Genomic DNA, 27,440 nt, shown 5'->3' with positions numbered 1-27,440 from the left:
AGACAGGGTTACAAGATGAGAAACTCCTGGGATGCTTGAGCTGCTCTCTCTTTGCTGGTTGTGCAACCAAATACAAGAGAACAGAAGGTGAAGTTCTGATTCACATTTGGATGTCTCCAAGGCACAGGGAGATACCATATAACCCCACTGTGGTCCACAAACCAGAGAATTAAGGCCTTGGCCCAAGCTGTGGGACTATTTGGCTGCTGCTCACCCTCCTGGCTGCAGAAGCATCATCCAGAACTTCTCTCACTTAGTACCAGAGTATTCAGACCCAACCGACCTATTAAAAGAGCCACTGTGAAGTCCTGAACTTAAATAGCCATGCTTTTTAGTTGCGTTTACTTGAGTCCGTTGCAGTATGATGACATTTAACAGAAGGGAGAATTTCTATTTATCACATGTCATTCAATTCCTCTGAATAGGGAATGTTTTCCCCATTTAGATATTTATAAAATGAAGATGACACAAAATTGTTTTGAATCCCTAACATTTAAATACATTTACTCTTTTGAGAGGTCAGCCTTCTCCTAGAGTCAAAGAATGTTATTGGCAGGTTTGCTTCTCTAATACTGGGAGTACTTGAAGGACTGGGTGTGGAGAAGTGAAGGAGAGAGCAAATCAGAAGACGCTGGTTTGCTTTGGGGGCTGCCCTTTGCCATTTGGGAGGGTTCACAGAAGCTTTCAGGGCATGGTTGTTACTGATGTTAAAGAATCTTAAAGGAGAAACCTGAACCAGATTAAATCCACATTTGGACTCGCAGCTGACACCCCCACAGAGCTGGGTCTTCCCACTGGGAAGTCCCACAGGTTGCCTTAGTCAGGGCAACAGTAGGCTCACAAGAATGAGTACATTTAAAATGAACAGCCAACCACCTGCAACCCCATATATCTTATTCTCAACACTGCCCAGACCCAGTTGCTGCTCCAGAAACTTTCTCTTCCCTCTTCCCAAACTTCCCAATCTTTCCTGGCTCTCCCTCCAGCCCAGACAGGTAAACTTTTAGTTTCTTTTCTCTCCCCTCCCTGGCTCAGTGCCTTACTGTGCCTTACAGAGCAACTTAGCCTTAGATTTTTCTTTTAAAACTTCTGTTTTCTTTACTACCTAGATTCAGCAACCTCTCTGGACTGGGGAGTTAGGTGCAAGATGGGTTTTACTTTTAAGGGAAATGTGTGAGCTGATGCTGAAGTGACACTTAGCTTAGACCTTGGAGACAGGTGGGGACATGTGCATCTGGGATGTGCATACCTTGATATTATACATTCATTTGTTTACTATCTTCTCCCTTACTAGAGAGCACAGGAACTGCTTATTTTGTTCATTTCTGTATCTGTAATCATAAGGAAAATGTCAAAAAAAATTAAAAAAGAAAAAAACGTCTAGCATATATTAAGCACTCAATAATAATGACTAAATGGGGACATCTGGGTGGCTTAGTCGGTTAAGCTTCCAACTCTTGATTTCAGTTCAGGTCATGATCTCATGGTTCATGAGTTTAAGCCCTCCATCGGGCTTTGCACTGACAGTGTAGAACCTGCTTGGGATTCTCTCTCTCTCTCTCTCTCTCTCTCTCTCTCTCTCTCTCTCTCCTCTCTTTTTGCCCTTCCCCCACTCTCTATGTCAAAATAAATATACATTAAAAAAATAATACTGACTGAATGAATTTATTGAGCATCCACTATCTTGTAGGTGTTGGAAGAAGACAGGCATTGCCACCATGTTACAGCTGGAAAAACTGAGGAGAAAAAGGACTTCCTCAGTGCTATCTAAAATGTGAACAGGTTCCGAGTATAAGTACTTTTGACTTGAATTTCTCTGCCCTTCTATGAGGAAAGAGCCCAAAAATAGGACTTTTTCTAAGCTGGGTCTGTTTGTAAGCATTGGTTTCTCTCTGCTTAACTTTGGAAAATGAGCATGGCCCCATGGAATCCAGCAAATGGATGCCCAGAAAAGCGGCACCATCTGACTGTACTGGTTTGCTAGGGTTGCCATAACAAAGTACCAGGAGTGGAGGGCTCAAACAACAGAGATGCATTTTCTCACAATTCTGGAGGCCAGAAGGCCCAGAGCAAAGTGTTGGCAGGGTTGGTTGCCTTCAAGGCCTTTCTCTTTGGTTTGTGGATGGACTTCTTCTCCCTGTGTCATCACATGGTTGTGCCTTTGTGTGCATCTGTGTCCTAATCTCCTCTTCTTATAAGGACACCAATCATATTGGCCTAGGACCCAATCTAATGACCTCACTTTACCTTAATTACCTTTTTAAAGACCTTATCTCCTAATACAGTCATATTCTGAAGTACTGGGGGGTTAGGACTTCAGTACACAAGTTTTAGGAGAGGGACCACAACTCAGCCCATAACACTAATCCTGATTTTACAAAATGTAGGGTAATATCCAAGACTCTTTTTTTAAAAAACCTTATGATGTGGATATCGTAACCATGCAGCAAACTGCAGCCCATTCCTTGCTGTCTCTTGCCATTGGTGACTGCCTCTCTCAGCTCTTCTCCTTGGCCCCAGAATGAGATCAGCAAGGTGGTCAGAGCAGGTCACACAGGGATCCAGAAATCCAAGAAGAGTGTTTTGTGTCAAGTAAATAAAAGGAATTATCATCCATCTAAGGTTCATTGTTTAAATTACCACATTTATTTATGTCAACACAAAATACAATACAACAACTTACAAAAAACCATTTATCTTCATGTAATATAACTCTTCAGTGAACAGAAGTACTACTGTTAATGTTTTGACCTTTTAAGGTCCAGCCTTGGGTCAAAACAGTATTTAGAGAAATAGCAGATTCTTCTCTACCTTCCCCAATATACACACAAAGAAAACTCATATTTTCTACAGTCCCATTCCTATAATTATACACAAATATCACGGGTAGAGGTGAATACTACTGTTGGGTCATCACTATTGCAACTTCCTTGTTGCTGTAGGTTTTCCCCAGACCCTGGGCTTCAGTCAGGAACAGAGCGGGTACATCTGTCCTTCAGGTGTCCAAGGTGATTGTTTAGTAATTCTTTGAGTATAGCTGTGTATTTCCCAAGTGTCTGATTAACCTGAGTTACTTAGAAACCAGAAATCCAAGTGATCAAATGTGAATTGAAGAAACTTATCATACATTACCTGTGCCAATTCCGTGGATACATTTGAAGTTTCTATTACAGAATGAACTATTCACCTAGTAAAAGTTTCCACATTACAATTTACTCAAAGGTAATAAACACTGCACAAAAGTACAAGACCTCACCGCTACTCCAGTACTCCAGTCATTTAAATGTTATTTTAGTCTCGGTACATTTTCAAACAAATGATAGTGATCACTTAACTAACAAAATCTTTCCATCATTTCACGGGCAAAAGGGTCTGTCTCATACTGTGGAGAGAAAAAATATCTTGGAGTGGAAGATCTAGATTCTGGACCAGTTCTTCTACTCACTCTCTGAGGCTTAGTTTCCTTTATGAACATCAAAAAAGAGGACAATGCTTTGTGAAGCAGTACTAATAGGAAATACTATTCTACAACGTCCATCTCTTCAATCAACCTATGGAACTCAAATTATCCACATCTACTTTGCAAGTAAAATCTTACTTTTTATTTTTTATTTTATTGTTTTTTTCATGTTTATTTATTTTTGAGAGAGAGAGAGAGAGAGCACAACCTGGGGAGGGGCAGCGAGGGGGAGACACAGAATCGGAAGCAGGCTCCAGGCTCTGAGCTGTCAGCACAGAGCCTGACGCAGGGCTTGAACCCATAGATTGCGAGATCATGACCTGAGCCAAAGTCAGACGCTTAACCGACTGAGCCACCCAGATGCTCCATAAATCTTACTTTTTAAAGTAAATATAAGATGCATATTTACCATATGCAACTGAAATGTGCAAGTTAGGTTATGTAAATGGGAACAAATATAGATAGAAAGCCTATTACTCATGAGAGACTGTGTACTCTTGATGTGTTTGCTTTAAAGCCATTTAAAATTTTGTTCTATTTTTAACCCATGTCCCTTTTGCATTATTGGAGCTCTTTTTGAATAAACTACCTAATCGTTTACAGTAGTTTTTTAACAAGAAATTAAAACTTTCATATGGCATTTCCAGGTGTTAGGTGACTATGAAATTAAAAGGATTGAAAAATATGGGAGAAGTAAGAGTTTGAAAACTTGGGGTCAGGAGGGAACCTGAGTGTAGAAAATTTTCCGGTAATTAAAAATAATCCAAATAATGGACTAGCTATTTTTGTTTTTACCAGTAACTTTCTAATTTATAGATTTCTTCTTCATTTGTAAAACAAATAAAATACTTGTTTGTGTACCTGACTTTTAGATACATGCAAATCCACAGAAATTATTAACACTAATTACATTTGGGACATCTTTAGAAGAATTGCATCCTCTCAGTTGAAGTAAAAGTCAGCATCTCATTTTTCATAGATTTTTTAAAAGAATCCTCCTTTAGGAAAGGGCAGATTTACTCAAAGTTTAGAATTAATTCGCAAGTGTGATTATTTAATGTGAGCATATGGACTTTGTGACTTTGCTGAGACAAAGACTTCAGGTAGCTATATTCCTGCAACAAATGAGATTCTAATTTCAAACATTTTTCAAATGCAAATCAGGCCCCCATGTGTCATTTTGATGATTTTTTGAGGCATTAATGCAACAGAGTTAGTATTCCTCAATGATCCCCAAAGTCACCCCTTTGCTAAGGATATTTCTCTTCTTGATTATTTTGAACCTGCCAACACAGTCTCTAACCTTCATACAGACAATGACTGATCTCCAAATGACCTATTATTATCTTAAACCAACCTCATTTTAAAGCAACAAAAAAGAAAAATTAAATAGTGCATTAACATTTCATATCAGTGAAGCAGACTTTTTTTGTGCATGAAGTAGTTCTATCCATCTGCGGAAAGATCCATCTTTTGTTTCTCCCTGTGTTTATAGGTTACGTTTTTGAAGGTACTGGTCGAACCTCTATAGAGTGGATTGGTTCCCTAAAAAAAACAACAAAAAAGTTCAAATGAAAGTATGTACATATTATTACATGGTTTTAATATATCTTTAATAATTTCATTGTACATTATAAATGAGAAGAAGAGAGTCAGGCTCAAGCTTGGAAGCCATTTGAATAATTTTGATTAATTCCATAGATTCAATATATTCTTATATAATTTCATATATTATTTTAGCATTTTAAAATTTATACCTCTTCATTTAATTTTTTATTTTTATTCATTTAAAAGAATTTTTTTAATGTTTATTTTTGAGAGGGAGAGAGAGAGAGAGAGAGAGAGAGAGAGAGAGAGAGCACGCACACACGCACACAAGAGAGGGAGGGGCAGAGAGGCGAGAGGGAGACACAGAATCCAAAGCAGGCTCCAGGCTCCAAGCTGTCAGCACAGAGCCCGATGTGGGGCTCAAACTCATGGACTGTGAGGTCATGACCTGAGCTGAAGTCAGCCGCCCAACCGACTGAGCCACCCACGCGCCTCCTGTTCATTTAATTTTTTAATATGCAGAACCAGTGCCATATGTGTATCATAAAAATCTGACCCTGTTTGGAAACACACTAATTTATGGATAGAAAACAAGACTTTGACTGTTTTGTTCACTGTTATTTTACCAGAGTTGAAAACAGTGCCTAGCCAACAGCAGGCATTCAGTATTTACTGAACGAATAGAATGAACCATAAGGTGGCCCCAAAAGGAAATAAAAAGTAAAAAATGGGAAAAGTGCACTTGTAGAAGCATGCAAAGACAATGACATAGTATCTGCCTTTAAGAGAGGTGTTGCTGGTGAGAGGCATCACACAAGGGCACAGATAATCTCGCTAACGTGAGATAAAAATTCAGGAAAAACAACTAGCTGCTTGGGAGAAGCAAGGAAAGATCCCTAGGACAGTGAAAACCTGCTCTAGAGAGTGAAAGAATTAGGTAGAATGTGCTTCCAAGAGAATAGCAGTGTGTGAAGCAGAGAGTCACCAGGGACTGGCATGTAGGACACTGGGCGCATGACGGAGTACAGGTCCCAAGGCAGGTTGGGCAAGATGGCTTTGCCTTTGGGGAAGTGCAGAGGATTTGTGCCAATGTCTGGATAATTCAGTTGTGCTCTTTAGGGTGTAGATGTGTTTCTAGATGCCATCACCAGGACCAGAAGAGGCCAGGCTCTGTAAGTGTTTAAAGAAATACCAAGCTTGATCCTCCAATTTCCCTCCTTTGGTTGAATCGTTCCAGGCAGGCACAAGATGTCTGTGTAAGTTGCAGTTTCTTCTCTCCCACTTTCCAAGGTTGACCACACAGGCTTTGATGTCAGACAGCCTGGTTTCAAACCCAGCTCTACCACATGACCTCAGTTAAGCAATTCTGAGTCTTGGTGTCCTTGTCCACTGGAGGGATTACCAAAGTGCTTACCTCATTCATGAAGTATACTTTAGTATACCTGACACATATTCAGTGCTCAATAAATTCCGCCTCTTATTAGTTCTTATCTCTACCTCTTCTTCATATTTGGAATTTCCTTCTCTTTAAGTTTTGGAGAGGGTTAGAAAGATACTTTCCCCTGGAGCTTTCACATTCAACATTTCCAAGCCCACTTCTGCTTGTGTATGAAGTCTAGGTATCACCTATGACCTTCCAAATTACTAAATCTTATATTTTGGTCTCCTTATCCTATACATTGTAGAGATTGTGGCAAGTTCTAGACATAGATTTCAAAAACAGCTGTATTTGCTTTCCCAGGACATTTCTCTCAGTTCTCAGAAGAACTAAATAAAATTGAAAAACATTCCTGGGCCTTCCACTTGTTGTCCTTGCATTTGCCACAGTGTCTTTATTGTGAGGAGGAATCACACCTGCATCCACTTCTCCCAGAGCCAGTAACCTGACCTCTGACTGAGTAACATGTAACCTTTGTTCATGTGCCTTCAGAAAGAGATGCTATCTCGGCCATAAGCGCAAATAGGAAACAGGCTCCCTGATGGTGGATGATGAATGAAGTCCAGGTCACCATACTTCTCTATTCCTGAAGTCAGCCCGGATGATTCTGAGGATGCTCCTGTCGTTATTTAGTCCTGCTGCCATAAGAACTTGGAATTTGGAGAGTGGAGGACACACTAATATGGTCTTAAGTGCAGTTGGAGTCTCATTTGGAAACAAAAATCATGTATGAATTCTATTCAGTTTTCAAGACTACAAGCTATTAAGTTTAAGCTGGTTACAGAAAAATAAAGAACTCAGTCGAAGAGGAAAAATGGCAAAAATAAGTACAGGTTGGGATGACAAGTCCTGGAGGAAGAGGAAGGCTTAGGGAAGAGGAAAAATACTCTGAAAGAGTAAAGGTCTGTGAGCAGGGCCAGCTTAGATCTTCATAGGACCAGGAACTCTTTCGTGAACCTCATCCCATGCTATGTCAAACATATTCAAATGCACCCACATTCCACACTAAGTATAATTTATTGCACCATAAGGAAAGTGACTTAAGTTACAATGAACTCAATGCATGATGTTATTTTGTAGACATTTAGATGAATGTTCATTTTGATTACAGTGTTCATTCTATATTTTGAAGCAACTTTATTCAGGGGGTCTCTTGCAAAGCTAGTTGTAGGTCCTGGGCATGATGGCTGAAGCAGACCCCACCATAGTAAGAGGGTAAGGTGGGAGTTGAAAGGTGTAGAAAGAGCAAGTACATATTGCTGGGAGGCAGTTGTGTTTCCTGCCCTCAGCTGACGATCAGAACTCAGGAGAATAAGCTCAAACGAGGTTTTGTTGGTAGAAAAAAGGATGGCAATGTGTAGTACTGCCTCCTCTAGGCCATGCAGATGGTAACTCTGCTACAGGTTTCCAGCCAAGCCACAGCCTTGGGTCTCCATTTCAGGTGGGTCTGAATTCTTTCACTGTTTAGACAAGGTTGGGTTTCCCCCACAACGATCTGGGGTGACCAGGCTGATTTCCCCTGAAATCTGGGGGTGCTAATTTAGGCTGTGGATTCTGTAAATGCAGTGGCATATTTCTGGAGCTTGAAAAAGTGGTAATAAGAAAGCTCTTTGTCATGACCCACAGCTCTCTTAATGATTGCCTAACTGCCAAATGCAGACCTGATTTGCTTAGCACAGTACAAAATCAATCCATGACTGCAAGAAATGTCAGACTGAACATTTTTTGCCTCTAGTTAATGACTTGTCATCCTAGAAAAAAATGTCTAATCAAAGATGAATTTAAATATCCTCCCTTTGTGTTTTCATAAAGAATATGGATGGGGAGGTTATTTTTAAAAGTATAATAAAAGGTAACCTTTCTTTATGGCTATGATGAAATGTTTCAAGAGGCAAGAAACGGAGCTCTTTTTGTCTTGAGCTCTGTCACCTTTAGAGTCCAATGGAGGCCTATGGGTCAGGAGATCCAACCCACCCCTACTGACTCTGGAGGTCCCCTGGGGTTTGAAGACCAGTCAAAATCAGTTCTCAAGAAGAAACAGTTTTTAGATTAAAAGTGGAATCAAACTGAGGACCCCAAAATGGATACACTGAGCAACATTTTTTTTTCCAATAGGATATATTAGTGAAATTTGAATTGAATTATTTGAATTAAACCTCTTTTGCATCCAAGTGAATAATTATTACCCAGTTATTATCTAGTCAAGAACATCAAACATTTGTTATTCAAAGAAACTCAGTTTAACAAGGGAATAATATTTTTCATTTATGATTTTATCTGTTTAATGCATATTTTTGTTCCATTTTAGATGAAGAAACAGTAAAAATCAGCATTTAAATTTCAGTCATGTTCTACACCCTGAGGGAACACAATGCATGTTTTGGGGAAATTAACTGTTAATTAAAATGTTATTTTAAAGATATTAATCATTTGTCAGTGTTCATGCCTTTGTATGAGAACATTAAAATGTGCTGGTTAGTAGATACACATCACATAATTGCCCAAGTGCTTGTTTGTAGAATACCTGCTTATTATTTCTAGGAGGGTCAAGGCTGTGCTTAGAAGAAGGCTGCAGTTAGGATCTCAGCTCCAGCATGGATCAAAAGTTTGGGAAGTCTGGAGTGGACAGACTTCACTGCATTCTGGGGGATACAGACTGGGGGAGAAAAAAAAGGGGTGCTTGGAAGCAGCCCCTGGTTCCCCCCCTGGAGGCACAGAGGGTGGGGGCTTTGGTGAATGGCTTTCATGCTGGCCACTTGTGGAGTGAGTAGACCCAGAGGGTCTGGGAAAGGGGCCGGCCCACACCCCTGAGTCCCCAGGGTCCCTGCTGCCTGTCTGGGCCAGGCCGTGGGTGTGAATGTCGCTCTCTCCCTGCCTCCTTTCCGCTGCCCTCTGGGGGTTTGGATTCAGGATTTGTTCCTAGTGTCCAAGACTTTGATAAGAAACTTACAGAGGCCTATGCTTACCTACAAATCTTGACAGAACAATTAAAGCTTTTTGATGATAAACTTCAAAACTGCAAAGATGATGAACAGAGAAGGAAAATTGAAACTCTTGAAGAAACAACAAATAGCATGGTAAAATCAATTAAACACTGCATTGTGTTGCTGCAGATTGCTAAAAGTACTATTAATCCTGTAGATGCAATATATCAACCTAGTCCCTTGGAACCTGTGATCAAAATAATGCCTACTCAGACTGTCTTACCTCCAGAACCTGCTCAGTTGTGTAAGCCAGGGCAGCATCCATCTTCCCTACCAGTTTGACCTGTATTAGCTACCTTGGGACATCATCAGACTCCAACACCAAATAGTACAGGCAGTGGGCACTCACCACCTAGTAGCAGTTTGACTTCTCCAAGCCATGTCAACTTGTCTCCAAATACTGTCCCTGAGTTCTCTTATTCTAGCAGCAAAGATGAATTCTATGATGCTGATGAATTTCATCAAAGTGGCTCATCCCCAAAGCACTTAATAGATTCCTGTGGATCTGCCTCTGTCTTGACAAACAGCAGCTCAGGAAATAGTCGCAAGCGCCCCAATAGCACAGAGTCACTTAATTCTTCCATGTCCAATGGAACAAGCGATGCTGACCTCTTTGATTCACATGAGGATAGAGATGATGAAGGGGAGGCAGGGTCCATGGAAGAGCACAAGAGCGTTGTCAGGCATCTCTTGTCACAGGTTAGGCTTGGAATGGATCTTACTAAGGTAGTTCTTCCAACATTATTCTTGAAAGAAGATCTCTGTTAGAAATGTATGCAGACTTTTTTGCACATCCGGACCTGTTTGTGAGCATTAGTGACCAGAAGGATGCCAGAGATCGAATGGTTCAGGTTGTGAAATGGTACCTCTCAGCTTTTCACGCAGGAAGGAAAGGATTGGTTGCCAAAAAGCCATACAACCCTATTTTGGGTGAAATCTTTCAGTGTCACTGGACATTACCAAATGATACTGAAGAGAACTCAGAGCTAGTTTCAGAAGGACCAGTTCCCTGGGTTTCCAAAAACTGTGACATTCATGGCTGAGCAGGTTTCCCATCATCCACCCATTTCAGCTTTTTATGCTGAGCGTTTTAACAAGAAGATACAATTCAACGCTCATATCTGGACCAAATCAAAATTCCTTGGGATGTCGATTGGGGTGCACAACATAGGGCAGGGCTGTGTCTCATGTCTAGATTATGACGAACATTACATTCTTACATTCCCCAATGGTTATGGAAGGTCTGTCCTCACAGTGCCCTGGGTGGAACTAGGTAGAGAATGCAATATCAATTGTTCCAAAACTGGCTATAGTGCAAATATCGTCTTCCACACTAAATCTTTCTGTGGGGCAAGAAGCACAGAATTACTGCTGAGATTTTGTAGTTCTCCAAATGACAGGAAATCTTTTTGCTCAATTGAAGGGGAACGGAATGGTGTAATGTATGCAAAATATGCAACAGGGGAAAATGCAGTTTTTATAGATACCAACAAGTTGCCTATAATTAAGAAGAAAGTGAGGAAGTTAGAAGATCAGAATGAGTATGAATCCCACTGCCTTTGGAAGGATGTCACTTTCAACTTAAAAATCAGAGACATTGATGCGGCAACTGAAGACAAGCATAGACTTGGAGAAAGACGAAGAGCAGAAGCCCAGGAAAGGAAAGAGAAGGAAATTCAGTGGGAGACAAGGTTATTTCATGAAGATGGAGAATGTTGGGTTTACGATGAACCATTACTGAAAAGTCTTGGTGCTGCAAAGCATTAGGTTGGGAAATGCAATGTTTACACCTGATGACCAGGGCAATAGGCATAATTAAGTACCAATCTTCCTTTGGGAGAACCTATTCACTCCCTTCTTATTGCAGTGGTTCCTATCTCAGGGATACTGGACTTTCTGATGCAGATGAACAATTAAAGCAAGAAAAACTTCCCTTTTTTTCCTTTTCTGTGGCAGTTACAATTGTGACTTCAGTCCTGAGAAAAACTTCAGGTTTTGAAAATAAGATGTCTGCTTTTTCCCCAAACCCATGCTTTGAAAACCATTTATGAATCCCAGTCTTAAACCTTACATACCAGTTTGGCTGTTTCATAGTTCATATAATTCTGGGTTCTACATATATATATGTAACACATATATAAATATATACCTGATGCCAGATTTTTCATAAATACTCCATCTACTATAAATATTGATTCTTCTGAGTTGTTTTAGAAAATTAGTGCAATGTATTAAAATCAAGTGTTAGGAAATGTCATGGCCTCACCTGTAACAACTTTTTTTTTGGATTTGGACTATTAATAGGAATTAGACTATTATTAAATTGTATCTAATGCTGCACTATATTTAATTATATACTCAGTGCTTTCATAAAGTAATTTTTCCAGTTAAAAAAAAAAAGTTTGGGAAGTCCCTTAACTTCTCTGAGCATCCATTTCCTTACGTTCAAAATGGGATTATCTAGACTACTTCACAGGGTGGTGGTGTTCAACCAACTATGGCTATTTGGGTTTTTTTGTGTCAACTTAATTATATTCTTTTGCCTGATTGCTCTTTTTAAAAATTTTTTTTAATGTTTATTTATTTTTGAGAGAGAGAGAGAGCGCGCGCGCGCGCGCCCGCGCGCACAAGTGGGGGAGGGGCAAAGCGAGAGGGAGACACAGAATCCAAAGCAGGCTCCAGGCTGTCAGCACAGAGCCTACACGCAGGGCTCGAACTCACAAACTGTGAGATCATGACCTGAGCCGAAGTTGGACACTTAACCGATTAAGTCACCCAGGCACCCCTGTCTGATTGTCCTTTTGACCATTGTCAGGCATTTGCTTGACAGTTGATGAGAGTTATAAACACCCACGGCTGGGGGATTAGATGAAGTTAACTGCCCTTAACTTTAGCCTCATAATACTATGTTCTAAGTCACCAGACTAATCTAGCAGGTTACATTTTACCTTGTTAGGGACGGATAAATTATATCCTCATTGCAAATCCAAATTTACTCTCCTAAAGCATTTTATTTAATTATGAATAATTCATACATACACAAAAGAGGAAAGCTGTATAACAAACCTCTATAGACTCATCACCCAGATTCAACAATGATCAAGATTTTGCCACGCTTGCTTCACTATTCCCTTCTCTCTTAAAGTGAAAAAATTTTTAAGTTTATTTATTTATTTTGAGAGAGAGAGTGAGTGAGAGAGAGACTGAATCCCAAGCAGGCTCCATGCTGTCAACACAGAGCCTGACAGGGAGTTCGCTCCACAAACTGTGAGATCATGACCTGAGCTGAAATCAAGAGCCAGACGCTCAACCAACAGAGCCACCCAGATGCCCCACTATCCCCTTCTCTCTTTTGGCTGAATTATTTCAGAGTAAACCTAATCTTCATTTCCTTTCACTTCAAAATGTGGATATTTTCTAGCAAAGTTATCATGCCATTATCTTACCTAGTCAAATTAATCATAATTCCTTGCTATCATTCTAATATCCAGTCTATATTGTCCTCCTTCCAGGTGTCCAAGAAATGTATTTTTACAGTCAGACTGTTCAGATCGGGATCGAAACAAGATCCATGCATTGAATATGGTTGTTGTGTCTAAAGGCATTTTTAATAGGAAGATGAAGTAGCTGAATATTTTTGTTGTCCATTGTCCTGCACTGTATCTTAGCATTACTTCAAAATAATTGCATGATATATAAACATGCTTTATCAAGATAAATTTATCCAAAACAGAAATTCCATTTGCTTTAAGAATTGAGGATATCACTATATAATTAGAGGGAAAAAAATGTTAATATCAACTTATTGGGGCAGATGAACACAAAAGAGCATTATGTTTGCCTGTATTTTCTCCAGTGAAATCACTGTTTTTAGAATCAGCAGTGTAAGATAATTGCTAGTAGATAGCTGGCACACCATTAGAAATAGAAAGATGAAATTAAAACCATGAAATTGTTTCTATGGCCCTCTAGAAATGTAATTATCTCTCCTGTGGAAAAGAAACACAGAAAATTGGAGTCCTGTTTTGTGTTTGTCTACTGTGAAGGGGAGACACATAAATTATATCTATTGAGTATACGTACTTAAAGGTTGACACTTTTTAGGTATTTTTCAGGTAGCTGTTTAAAATTTGTTATTGAGAAGAACTACCTGAATGATATTTAAAAGGTCTTCTCAACTTGACATTGTAACCTATTATAGGTAATGAGTATTTCTATGGAAATTGTCATGAACTGTAATACTACTCACGAACATTATTCTGTTGGCTGTAACACAACTGATCTATGGAAGTGTTTAGATACAGCACCTATGCTTTATCAAGAGGGGCCTGAATGATCCTCCTGGTGGCAATGATTAAATGTATCTCCTTTATGTCCCTAAACAGTATATAAGGAGTTTCAAGAGACTCTTCAGAGTGGGGGAAATTCCTACTGCACTGAGAGACAAATGTATGCTATGAGCGTTATTTGGGTCCCAAATAGCTATCTGGGTTCCTTTGTCCTCAACAAATCAAAGCTGTTAGGGACATGGTGAGAAGGGTAGGGAAAGAACCAATGAAATCACTCTCTTTTAGAGCAGAAGAAAGCTGACACCCATCTCTTCCATGAGTCACTTTCTCCTGGAGACAAGGGATAGCCCCCAAGTGTTTACATACTGTTTGCCACTTGGCCTTTGACCGTTCTGCTTCAAATTTGGCAACTTCTTTACGATCATGAAATGACACCAACAGCTTCCAAATGCACAGGAGGACAACCCCAATGAGAAGAATAGCCAGTGAAACCCCCAACATGATCATGGGAATGTTTGGGGGCTTTGGACAGTCTGTGGAAACAAAGAAAATTATATTAAGAATATTTGGTATAATCTTGTGAGGCAGAGAAAAGATTTCTCATTAAAATATCCAACTATATTTTTTCTCCAGTAGAGGGAAAATTGTAACAAGTTTTGTTTTGATGAATTAAAAAAAAATGAGTTACTTGTTGAAAGATAGCCCTATTCCTATGAAGTAGAACAAAAGATAAAGTTTTGTTATTTAAAGCAAATGGATATATACTTGAATGGCTGACTCAAAAAGAGTTAGAATCCAAGAATGAGGTTCATACACACAGAACATGTAAAGGACCATGAAAAAGACTATAGTTTAATTCCTAAAAATGGTCTCTTCTGGATACATGATAGAATAGAAATGAAATGTGTATGTGTGCACACATTCACACACAAACACATGATATTGCTTTTTTATGGATTTCCTTGAAACATAAACTGTCTAGGAGATTATATTCAGAATTATATAAAACCCACCCCCTGAGAAGTTTACTACTAGCCGCTGCTTCTTTTTTTAATCGAAGACAATGATGGCTATTTGTTTTATTTTAATACTAATGTAGTGCTCTGGTGTCCTAGAAAGTTCCTGGACTGGGGTCAGGGGAGATGGTTTCAATTCCCATCTGATGTAGCTCTCTGAAATCCATCAAGTCCATCGATCTCTCTGAGTTCCAGGACCTTCATCCATCAAACAAAGGTGTAGGACTTCAGTGTTCCCTTAACTTCCCTGAGGATAAGGTTGAGCTCAGGTGCTTATGCTTATTAAACCCACAGCTTCCAGTGGGGCGCCCGGGTGGCTCAGTTGGTTAAAAGTCTGACTTCAGCTCAGGTTATGATCTCAGAGTTGGTGGGCTGGAGCCCCGCTTCGGGCTCTGTGCTGACAGCTCAGAACCTGGAGCCTGCTTCGGGTTCTGTGTCTCCCTCTCTCTCTGCCCCTCCCTGGCTCACCCTCTGTGTCTCTCTGTCTCTCAAAAATAAATAAAAATGTTTAAAAGTTTTATAATAAATAAATAAATAAATAAATAAATAAATAAATAAATAAATCCACTGCTTCCTAGAGCCCAGAGATTCTGATTCAGTGGGTCTTAGATGGAGCCACAGACTTTTTATTATTAGCAGTATCCCAAGTGATTCTTATCTTCAGGGAAGTTTGGGAAACTAAAGTTTCTGTATAGTCCTTTCAACTTGAACATTCTATGAAATGTTATTTTGACTCTATTGATGATATTAATATAATTTCACAATTACACAGTGCCTTCCCTCATTGACAGCAGAATGACTAATAATTCTTGCAATATGCCTGAGAGATGATACATTTCTTAATGAAACATTATAATTAAGCTCTCCCCTTGCTTTCACGAGGAAAAAAATCCCACATAAAAATTATCATTAAATATCTGCCTCCCTCTGCAAGAAGTGAGGCAAATCTGTGGTATCTGGGGAGGAAATGAATCATGCTTAGTTTAGCCTAACTCTTATTGCTTTTAGATATTTAATCAGGAGAGTTATACACATGGGATGAGTGATGCTGCTTTCAAGGTAAGGATCTATAACTGATCTGAATTTGAGCAGGACTAATGACCCCACAACAGCATGATGCTTGGCCTCAGACACTTTTGTTCTTTGGACAAAAAAACCATGTAAGGAGATTATGCAGAAATAAGTAAAGGAGCTAATGAAATAGCGACTCCAGTATGAAGATCTAAAGACTGTTTCTAGCACAGCAGACGAACCATGGCTGCTTCTAAGAGGTTAGCAACACTCCTGCAAAGAAAGTGGGAGGCGTGTGTCAGTGAGAATATACACTAGCTGCATCTTTGACAATGAAATGTTTGGGATGGGGCATCATAGCATGTTCTTGCCGAAAGCAAGATGAAGCTTACTAGGACCCTGCCACCAGAATGTGAATTAGGAGGGCTCTCCAGCAGAGAATAAATAAAGGAGGAACAGGCACAGCCTGGCAGAGACAATTTTTTAAGAACTTAGAGTCATTATACATTTATACATTGAGAATACATTATACCTTGAGAAATTATACATTTCTCAAGAAAAGATTTCGGCCCAAGTACCAGGACAGGTATCACACAATAGAAATCTCCACTGTATATTTTCTCTTTAGTTTTTTCCTGAAATGCTCAGACTGAAGACATATTTCTAGGTGGGAAAAGAGGGCCATCTCCACCACGGTGTGCAGTATTGCCTGTCGAGTCCCGGCCACTGCCACCTAATTCTAAGGTCCAAACTTTTAGCTCTGTCACATGCAGCTAACCGAGCATGGAAACATGACTTTTCTGAATTAGGTGGTGTGGTAAGTACACAATACACACTGATTGTGAAGACTTAGTTTGGAAAAAAATAAAGCATGTCAATAGTTTGGGTATTGCTAAATGACAATATTTCGGATAGACTGGATTAAATAAAACATGTGATTGAAATTCATTGCACCAGATTTTGACTCTTTGGTGCAGTTACTAGAAAATTTTAAATTACATGTGTGGTTTGCATGACCTTTCTATTGATGCTGATGTAACATATTTTTTGGAAGTCAGTATTTATTATGATTGTACAGCCAGTGGGAGGCAGTATCGCACAGGAGTTAGGAGCCTGGGCTCTAAGCCAGCCTGCCAGAATTCCCCAACCAGCACTGGTACTTAATTGCTGCAAGACCTAACACATTTTTAAACTTTTCTGCTTCAATTTCCTTATCTGTAAAATGGAAATAATAGCAATACTTGCTTTATATGGTTGTTATATGAGGGGGCTAAAAGAATTAATGCATGTAAAACATATAGAACAATACCTGGCATAAGGCATTAGTATGGGCTCAATAAATGAGAGCTATTACTGTTATTGTTATTCCTATTCTTAAAAATGCAAATACATTCTTCCTCCTTTTCTATTCTCGAGACTTCAAGGACCTGGATCCTCCATGTTGGAACCTGTGGGTGTAAAATCCACATCCACATCCCTGCCAGGAAGTCTCCTGAATATCATTTCTTTTTTTTTTCTTTTTTTTTTTTGCATATTTATTTATTTTTGAAGGAGAGAGAGACAGAGCATGAGCATGAGCATGAGCAGGGCAGGGGCAGAGAGAGAGGGGAGACACAGAATCCGAAGCAGGTTCCAGGCTCTGAGCTGTCAGCACAGAACCCGATGTGGGCTCGAACTCACAGACCTCAAGAACATGACGTGCCGAAGTCGGACGCTTAACCGACTGAGCCACCCGGGTGTCCCTCAAATGTCATTTCTTGACTGGCTCTTATCCTCTGAAAGTTTTTCCAGATGGAAGAAAAAAGATGAGCAAAGCTGTCCCTACATCCACACACACCCTGATACTGACTGTTCACTTGGTTTCTATTTAAATCTGTAGGACTGTGGGAATCCTTAGCATCCACTTCCTCCTTTCTATCCTTGCCTCTGATCCCCCGCCATGGGATTCTCTGGTCTTATAGCTGTGAGAAGGGCCTGCAGATTCCAGGGCAGACTCTGCCCTCAGGGCCCCTGGAAGCTCGGGGCCTACCTAGGAACATGAATCTTGCCAAGGAGAAGCATCTTTGCAGCTGTCAGGTGACTTCTGTTAAGCCTCAGGGAGGTAATTTTCCCCTCACTTTTCACTACTACAAAAGCATAGGGAGAATAAAAAGCCTTAATAAAAAGTCATCAGGGAGTCTGAGTGCTTTCAGAAGGACGTCATGTTTATGTGCCACTCAGATTGTGTGGAAGCACACACACAGACACACACACACACACAAACCCAATGGTTCAGTAATGAGGGGGCATTTGTCAGCCAAAGGCATGTTTCTCTCTCTCTCTCTCTCTCTCTCTCTCTCTCTCTCTCTCTCCCTCCCACTCACACACACACATACACTCAAAATAAAAATCAAACCTACCAGATACAAAAGCCCCTGAATTAAAGACAATTCTGGAAGTTCATTTTTGTTGCTTAAAACTCGTTTTTCCAATGGAATCAATATTATATTTCACGAGAACTTGCTAAAGCCACTGCCATGGTTACAAGTAGAGGACTGGGGGGATGTAGTTCACGAATCTGGCTTTATAAAACACATAATGAGGAGCCAGGTTTTTTGTATTAAGTAATTCTTCTTTGTGCAGCAGGATTCACCTTAAATTTCATTAACTAATGGCCTCTACAAAGCATTTTATATATGCATTTCAAAGAAGTTGATTCATAGGAGATTTTCAAGAGCAAGTCTCCAGGTGCACTCTGCCCACCTGAGCTTCAAGGCCAAGGTCACAATCATACTCTTGTATCTTGTATTGTGCTGACTTCTGCCTCCCCTTGACCCCTAATACTATACTGTGATATTTTTCTAATCATGTTTTCTTGGTTGGTTTATAGTATCTTGAACTTACTTTTTGGTTACATTGGTATTGCTTTCGTTTTTACACACTTTAGTGATGGCAGTTTGATATCCTTGGTTTCAAATTTAGGAGTTACTACTTTGTTGACACACTGATAAGCAAGCACACACAACAAAATACATCTGCCTGCTAGCCTTCCCTTGCTGCTGTTGTCTGGGGCAGAACTTAGGCTCCACGCTTTTGGGGGTAGGAGGAGGAAGAGGTTGCTGACGAGAGCTGGAGCGATCTGATTTAATGCAGGTGTCATTTCTGCCAGAAAGATTTAGGAACACGTCATTAATTGAAGACAGAAAAGGTGAGGCACTTGTGAATATCTAAGAATGCAGGCAGGGAGGTCTGGAAGCCATCTGTAGCAGAGTAGTGTTAAAATGCAGAGTCCTGGGACACACATCACACCTGCTGACTCAGGATGCAGGCAGTTTAGCAAGCTCCCCAGGTGAGTCTGATACTCACTAAAATTTAAAACTTCTGGACAAAAGTATCTTTTCCACTATTTTCTACCCAATATAAACTTCTCTCTGAGATTTTCGAGATTTTTACTTGAGAACTTCCCAGGTCCTAAGCAAACTCCATGAGCTGGTGTGTTGAAAACCTAGGAAGCTAAGGACCCTGACTTCCTTTGTGGATCACTTTCTTCTTCATTTGATGTTTCATGTCTTTTCTGACTCAATGACCCATTGTTGTAGGTTATGAATTGGCACATGTTTTATATGCATTATTCCATTTAATCTTTGAGTCAACCCTTAGAAGATGGTACTATTATTTTTCCCATTTTACAGATGAGGAGACTCAGAGGCAAGTATCTTCCAGAATGTCAAGCAGCTATTAAGTGGTTAGAGCAGGATTTGAACCAAGGTTTGCCTGATGCAAATCTCATCCTTTTAGAGTATTATGCTCCTCCCTGTTAGCCTTTCTTAAAGATATACCTTTTGCTTACATTGCATTCAGTCAGTCCATCTTTCTACAAACCCTCAGCCAGCTTTTGGGGAGATGATGGTTGGTACAAATGCACTCATCATGTTTTGTGGTCTAAGTAACAGACATTGGACCATATCAAACCTCTCAACAGGTATATTTCAATCCCTGGGAAAGTAGAAGCACTCCATCAAAATTCTGGAAATGCCTTTCGTGGAAAGCTACCCCAAGTGTCTTTGTGGTTGTTTCCTCCTCCCCCACATAGTATCACTTACCATTGACAATAGAAGGCATGCCACCCACCTTTCTCATTGATGCTGTGAATGATGGTTTTCCCTTCATTGTCTGTAGTTATTAGGAATGTAATAAGACATTCATTTTCTCCTTGCAGAGAACAGGGAACAGAACTATCCTTTGAAAAATCTGCAGATAAAGGAGTCATTCATTAGATTAAATGAGATTCCAAAAGAGATTATTTTTAAAGCAAAGTGGCATTGAGTTTTAATATGCAAATAGGAATTTTTGACATTGCAGAATAGGAATCAAAAGGACATAGGATTTTTCCCACCACTGAGGTTTTAGTTTCTACTCATGTTCCAGAAGAACAGTTCCAGGTGTGGTCAATCAGTACTGACCATCAAATGCACTTATCAAACTAATGGGAGCAGGATTTCAATAGAGTGAAAGTACTTGAAGGCAGGTATGTCTAGATGTTTTGGGAATAGAATGGCCTTGATTGTGGCATTGAGAGGGCTGTATGTTCCTCTTGGCTGCGAGCATCTGGGAGGAAGCCTAGATTACATTTCAGAAAAAGACTGCACAGCCCAAACTGATACTGATACTTCTAAGGGGGCCTTTCCCACAGTCAAGTTGATGGTCATGTATTGTCACAACAGTAAATATACATTAATATCAGGAAATGGCCATTGAAGTCTTATGTGCTCAGGGACTAGTAGGATGAAAGTAAACCCCAGATTAAAAGGAACCCAGTTGACAGTTTGCCTACTATTCAGTATAACCCCCTTTTTTAGTTTAAAAAACAAACGTAATCCAGTTTTCTTCAAATCTTTTTCAAATAAACTCTTATCGAGCTTATTCAAGAGGCAGAAAATGAATGTCATACAGAAACTGAAAATATAGTAAAATGGTCAATCCAAGATGTTAGTACCATTTATCAGAAGTTTTAGAGGTTTGGTATCTATGCCAAAATTATGTAGCATTTTCCAAATTAAAAAAAAAATCTTGCTTAAAATTCTCCTATCTTCTAAGTTGGAGACTTTGTAATGATATTGTTTTTGATACAAATGATACAAACACTTTTTTCAGAAACCTGTAAATGGAACAAATGTTTTATTTTAACCTAAAATTTTGACATATGATCCAATATTAGTGTATGATGACACAGTGAGTCAGAATATTGAAACTGGGACAGTTTCAGATAACCTTAGACATACTCTTGCTAGATCTATAACTTTTCCCATTAGCTTAAACATGAGCTTTAACAAAACAGAATCTACATGTGTTCCTCTGATTCTAACCAAGTAAATAATATGCTATTTTTTGTTCACCAATGCTGTAGCCACAGAAAGGAAGATATTAAGTTGGTTTTGCATTTAATTTATAAGATAAAAACCTCACATCAGGGTCTATAAGAAGAATGCTCATATTATCTATGAAAAAAAGGAATGAGTAAAACATTTACCATTATTAATAAGATTTCAGATGATAAATTTAAGTGAAAAAATTGCTTTTGAATCCATTAGAAGCATCTATTTACATAAGAATATTAAGAAGTCGAATTATAAATCATTCTCATCTGGTCATTCCCAAATGTTTATGATCATGTAAATCACCTGGGATTTATTTATTGCATTTATTTCATGCAATAGCACTGCATATATAATTCATATTTTGGTCATTTTTAGATAACCTTTACCACATGTCCTCCTACCAAACCACTCCAATTAACTAGAATTCATGAAGTCTTGGAGAATATGCTTTTTCTTGTTAGAGTGTTTTTTCTCCCCTTCCTCCCCTCCACCATGACTGTGCACAACCACTCTTCCTCCCAAGTTTACTTAACGGAACATTTTATTCTAAGGTAGAAAATATGTGGATAGCTTATAATACTCCTTTCAGTAATATTAATCTTGCTCTTTTATTTTCTTTTAAATAGCTACACTGAAGCACAGGGAGGCTTAATTTACTTCACTAGGATTATTTAAGTTTTTAATGGAACTGTTAATATGACCTTTGCGTCATGACTCCCTTCTTGCTTTAATTACTTCACCACTCCTTTTCATGACTGTTATGACTAGATTTAGCCAGTTTTGTAGTGTTTGGGTATTAAAATGGCATTATTGAATGTGCAATGAAAGAGTCCAGCTTGGGCTGAAGATTTGCATAATTAGCTGCTAAGGTTTTCTTTTGTTGTTCATTAAGAAATGGACCTTTCTTTTTTACTCTCCTTTATAAGTGCCAGCAGTGCTGCTCCAGAATAATACAATGAAAATAAGGTCTCGGGCAGTCCATGAAATTATACTTAGAAAAGGAAGAAATGTGAGAATGGGGGTGAGGAGGCCAGCATCCGGGAAGGTCCAGGAAGGATATAGAAATATAAACCATCTGTACCACTGAATTAAGACACCTATGTGTTTAGGACCTGTGCTTTGGGGCTGGGTCAGTAGTTCTCAGAGAAACAAGTTTCCCAAGGAAAAAGAAAAGGGTTCTGTGGTCAAACAAGTTTGGGAATCCTTCCTTACTCCAATTCCTTCTATGCCTCTCCTGAAAATTCACAATGCATATTTAATATAATGTGCATATTTTTTCAGGAGTCGCAAAATAAACAAAAAGCTTAGCTCCCCATTTCCAAAATTTATATGACCGTGGATGCTATTTTCCATTCAACACTTTTAGAATTAGTGTTCTCATGGAACACACTTTGAGTAACAATGCTCTGAGTACATGAATGTTGGGGTAGATTAAAAAGGGTCTTTCACTAAAATGGAATGAGAAAAGTTAAGCCACATGTCTTTAGAAATGCTCACACAAGTACCACAGCAGAGCTGAGGAACGATGTATTTGGATTATAAAGTTTTGCTCTTCTACTTTACTCTCCATATCCTTGTCGGGAAAAGGTGGGGCTGAGAGAAGACCCTATGTGAGAGCAAATACATGATGATAATTTCAAGGTGATGTGATCAATGACATAACTGCATACGTTGAAATAGTACTCATAAAAGTCTCATTAGAAAAGTGACTTTTAGGGGCGACTGGGTGGCGCAGTCAGTTAAGCGTCCGACTTCAGCCAGGTCACGATCTCGAGGTCCGGGAGTTCGAGCCCCTCGTCAGGCTCTGGGCTGATGGCTCAGAGCCTGGAGCCTGTTTCCGATTCTGTGTCTCCCTCTCTCTCTGCCCCTCCCCCATTCATGCTCTGTCTCTCTCTGTCCCAAAAATAAATAAATGTTGAAAAAAAAAATTAAAAAAAAAAAGAAAAAGAAAAGTGACTTTTAAATTTTTATTTTTGTTTTTTATTTTAGAGAGAGAGCACACAAGCAGGGGAGGGGTAAAGGGGGAGAGAGAGAGAGAGAGAGAGAGAGAGAGAGAGAGAGAGAGAGAGAATCATAAGCAGGCTCCACACTCAGTGCAAAGCCTGACATGGGGCTTGATCCCACGACCCTGGGATCATGACCTGAGCCAAAATCTAGAATTGGACACTCAACAGACTGAGCCACCCAGGCACCCCAGAAAATTAACTTTTTAATTCACAGGCTGACAAATATGTTTTTTCTCTTAAATTCAACAAGGTTAGTGCCTTAAATGGTATTAGAAATCCAGTTAATATTTTCAGTTTCTGAGTTACAAATAATTGTATTCCCCTATTTTGAAGATAATTTATCTAATTACACAAAAAGAATAATGCAAATATTTTAAATGCCACTTGAGGCCCAGTGTTCCTCTGAAATCCAAGAATTTATGATAATTACTTGAAAACTGTGTATTTAAATATAGCAACTCTGTTCATGACTTACATGTTTCCAAGGTTTATTCCTTTTTTCTCCTTAGCACATTAGATTTCCCATGCTGCTGGTGAATGGTGTTCTAGTAATTTGCAGGACATTTTTCTGCAATTTTTAGCCATTTCTTAGAAACACTTGCTAAATATCTCAACTGTTTGCTGTGAAATGAAGCCCGGGGATATGCTTTGACTTTGAACTAGTTACTAATGTGGACGGTCCACAAATGTTACTTTCCTCAGTGCTTTTACTGTATCCTGCTTTCAGTATTAGTGTAAGGTACACACCATCTTGTCCAATTTATGGCTATTCGGGATATTTATCTTTAGTCACCAGAAAAGAACAGAAGAGGAGTTTTATGAGCACTAATCATTCTCCTCCGTGCAGGCATATTCAACTGTGCACAGTCAGAAATCTCAATTTTGAAACAATGTAGGTAATTTTCAAAACAATAAATGCCACTAACTTATTCCTCTTTGGAAATGAATTAATTTCTTTATTTCTGTCTCTTCAAGATATGTATCCTAGAGTGTCATAAATTGTCTTGATTATTGCACTTCGCCTGAGATACATCTTGGGCACTGCTCTCATGTGTGTAGGGCAGTGAGCGGTTCTGCCTGAGCAAGATGGGAATGCAGAGAGCTTGGGATGATGGAAAAACTAATCCCCCTAGATTGGCCCTTCAGGAGGAGTCAGGCATCTTCTTTACAAATTATTTGTTTAAATGGCCTTGCCAGCTAAAATACAACCTATTTAAGTATTTGAGATGACATTTTGCCTTTAAAAAGAATCTTATTTTAAATAATTAAATTTTAAAATGACAGGTGAAAGCAAGAGCAGAATTTGCTTAGCAGTTAAAGATAACAGGCCCTTCTTGTTTTGGGGGAGTGAGGCAACAGGGAATTAAGGGTGGCCATGTAACACTCATGTTCAGAAAGCACAGAGAAGGGGTGGAGGAATAAACGGCTACTAACCAGAAACTGCCTTGTGCCTGAGGCTTGCTCTCAGGAAACCCATATCATACTTTGCCTTGTCCTGTCTTCAAATAGGGCAATCAGATGATAGAGGATGATTTCAGGTTAAGAGATTAACATTTAGCTGTTTTTCAAATTTTCTTCTTTTCTAATTAAAAACATAGCATTCTGGAATTCTCTGCAGTTGTTTTTTGTGAAGCAGAGGTGAACTTGCCAACAGAGCTGAAGCCAAATAGAATAGCTATGACTTTAAATTGCTTGTATCCCAAGCCATCATGTTTTTAGCCTTACGGAATGCATTTACTCTTAAATCCTAATGCTTCTGGGGCGCCTCGGTGGCTCAGTCGGTTAAGCATCTGACTCTCGGTTTTGGCTCAGGTCATGATCTCACAGTTCATAGGTTCTAGCCCCGTGTCAGGCTCTGCGCTGACAGTGCAGAGCCTCCTTGGGATGCTCTCTCTCCCTCTCTCTGCCTCTCCCGCTGTCTCTCAAAAAATAAATAAACTTAAAACAACAACAACAAAACTAGTGTTGAACTAATGCCCTGGTTCAAATGAGATTGAGTTACTGAAAAGCGCTTCACGGCGTTTCTGTCTTTCAAAACCTATGTTAAGAAAAAGAAAGCAACTGGAGACAAGTACAACCTTCTGCTTCATTGATGGTCGCACCAACTAGTTTGCATTTGTCAGCACATTCTTCTCGGGCCTGGCCATCGGCAGACAGGTGACATTCAATGCAGCTCCTGTGAACATTATTCAGTAGAGTTTATCAGTTCATGTTGTTGGAAAACAGATATGTAGCTGGGTTATTGCTTTAATGGTTTAATGCTGTTACTATGGCTCATGACGTAGGAGTGTCTCATAAAGGATGTTGCTTTTTGTTACTTTCAGAAAGATATTTGAGTGATGTTCAAGAGGAAACGGCTTTATTCTGATTCCACTTAGTAATCAGTGTTTTCTGAACCAGGCTTGACAGTAGCTGTTATCCTCATTTATCTCTAATAATTGTTTCTGATTGGTTAAGTAGCAAACAAACAAACAAACAAGCAAACAAAACCCAATAATAAGACACACTTATTTTGGTGTTTGATTTAGGGTTTTTTTTTTTTTTTTTTTTGGTGGTTGTTGTTCATTTTACATTTTCCTGGGAAAGGTTTATGCTGTTAAAATATGATTCATGACTAAACAAAGTTTTAATTTCTTAACAGAAACCATCTGTTTTGAGAAGAATTCTAAGAATTCATACATGTCATGAAAGGCTATTTCAAAGATTCACTTGTCTGTAGCTATTTTGAATGAGTCTAAGCCTTATAGGCATATTTTCAAAAGCTGGGGTTACAGCTTGGGTCCCCATTAATGTGGGCTTTTTAATAAACGAACTCTACTTACAGAAAAGTGTATTTTCAAGAACATAGCCCAGGAATTAAGCTTCTCTAATGATGTCTCCACAGCAGAGTAAAACTCAGACTCTGAATTAATGTTGTGCTAAAAATCACTTTATAACCAGATTCTGTATGGAGTAATCCAAAACAGCCAAAGTTCTCTTACTATGGGCACTCATCATCCTGCCTCTCTCTCTTCCCCAGGCCATGCAAATGTATGCTCTTGGAAGTACTGGAAACATTCCCCACAGCCGTGCCACCAGTGTTTCCCTCAGTATCAGCTGAAACTGCAGTGCCCTAGGCAAGCCTTCCCTGACTCCTGCCAGTTAGTTCCCTTACAGTGCAAACCTCTGAATTCCTTTATAGGAAGGGCTAAGAAGCAGCAGTTTACGTGGGGGTGGGGAGAGAAGTCTTGTCTGGAAATTGCCTTTGCATTGCAAGTATATTGCATTTATCTAGGTTATATATTTACTTAGAGTGGCTTTGCAGGGGTCTGCTGGACATTGTGGAAACCCTTAAAACCTCTACCGTTTGTATGTTTCATTGATGTCTGCCCAAGCTAGGGTGGTAGGCCTGCCATATAGTGCCACAGTCCCCTCTATATCCCTTATTGTAACTGTCAGCTCAGATATCATTATAATTACCTTTAAAAATGTCTGTCTTTCCCACTAGATTCTTAGCACCTGGTATGGCAGGAACTATAACCGTTTCAGTCATCATTATGTGCCCTTGGTGAACAGTAGGTACTTAATATCTATTTGATAAACGAATGTATGAATGAATAAATGGAAGAATGGACACATCTCGAAGCTAATATAAACACTTAAAGCTAACATAAACACCAAGAAGATTACCTGATCCCTCAAATTCAAACTACCTGGTTTGTTAATTTCACATTATATAAACCAGATTTAAATTAAATCATGTTTACAGAGAAGGTGAAGCAGATAAATAACGGGAGAAACATCCTGAAAGGACGTTTTACATTTAATTCCGTTCAACTAAGTCTAACTATGTCCCCACACATCTCTTGGCATATGTCCAGGCACAGTGACAGAGAAGTTTTGACACCTGAACAGTGAGGAGTCACTGAGTGAATATTGATTTGCTTACTTAGTTTACACTGGAAATGCAAATGTTACCATGTTGGGTACTGAGTTAACGAAACTATGAACTGCTTAAGCAGTGTTCACTGTATAATAAATTATATTCTGCAGTGTCATCACACAGCCCATTTGGAGACTTGCTTTGTTTGACCTATAAATGTTGCCCCCGCTACCCATGAAGAAGTTAGCTAGCAACCAAAGGAATAGATTTTTTTTTTACTGGAAAACAAAAACATGTTGTTGTTGTTGTTGTTGTTGTTCATCTGGTATAAAAGAAAATACAAAACACAATAGCTGTGTAGAATGACAACCAGAGGGAGGTGCCAAAAGGCACGAGAGGTAAAGCAGAGGGAAGAAATGGAAAGCCAAGATCCTCTTTCTGCCTTTTTGCCTCCACGAGTCTATAGATA

General features: G+C 39.3%; 2 protein-coding genes across 2 annotated transcripts in view; one reads left to right on the top strand and one right to left on the bottom strand.

Annotated features, from left to right (window-relative positions):
* Positions 1-3,742: 3,742 nt before the first annotated feature.
* ITGB6 (integrin subunit beta 6) overlaps positions 3,743-27,440 on the bottom strand; it is a 77,678-nt gene continuing 53,980 nt past the window's right edge. Inside the window, exons 13-16 of the mRNA XM_047872752.1 lie at positions 25,188-25,285; positions 19,857-19,976; positions 14,086-14,252; positions 3,743-5,005 (exon numbers count right to left, since the gene is read on the bottom strand). Of these exons, the coding sequence (XP_047728708.1) occupies positions 4,907-5,005; positions 14,086-14,252; positions 19,857-19,976; positions 25,188-25,285 (484 nt within the window). The 3' untranslated portion in view covers positions 3,743-4,906. The remainder of the gene's footprint in view (positions 5,006-14,085; positions 14,253-19,856; positions 19,977-25,187; positions 25,286-27,440) is intronic.
* LOC125173515 (oxysterol-binding protein-related protein 9-like) lies at positions 9,306-11,388 on the top strand. Its single transcript, XM_047872753.1, is given in 3 exon segments — positions 9,306-10,169; positions 10,172-10,454; positions 10,456-11,388. Coding segments are annotated over 3 exon segments (1,674 nt in total). The 5' UTR covers positions 9,306-9,520; the 3' UTR covers positions 11,198-11,388.

The sequence above is a fragment of the Prionailurus viverrinus genome, chromosome C1, assembly GCF_022837055.1.
Source record: "Prionailurus viverrinus isolate Anna chromosome C1, UM_Priviv_1.0, whole genome shotgun sequence".
Classification (NCBI taxonomy): Eukaryota; Metazoa; Chordata; class Mammalia; order Carnivora; family Felidae; genus Prionailurus; species Prionailurus viverrinus.
This window is presented reverse-complemented; position numbering and strand designations above follow the sequence as displayed.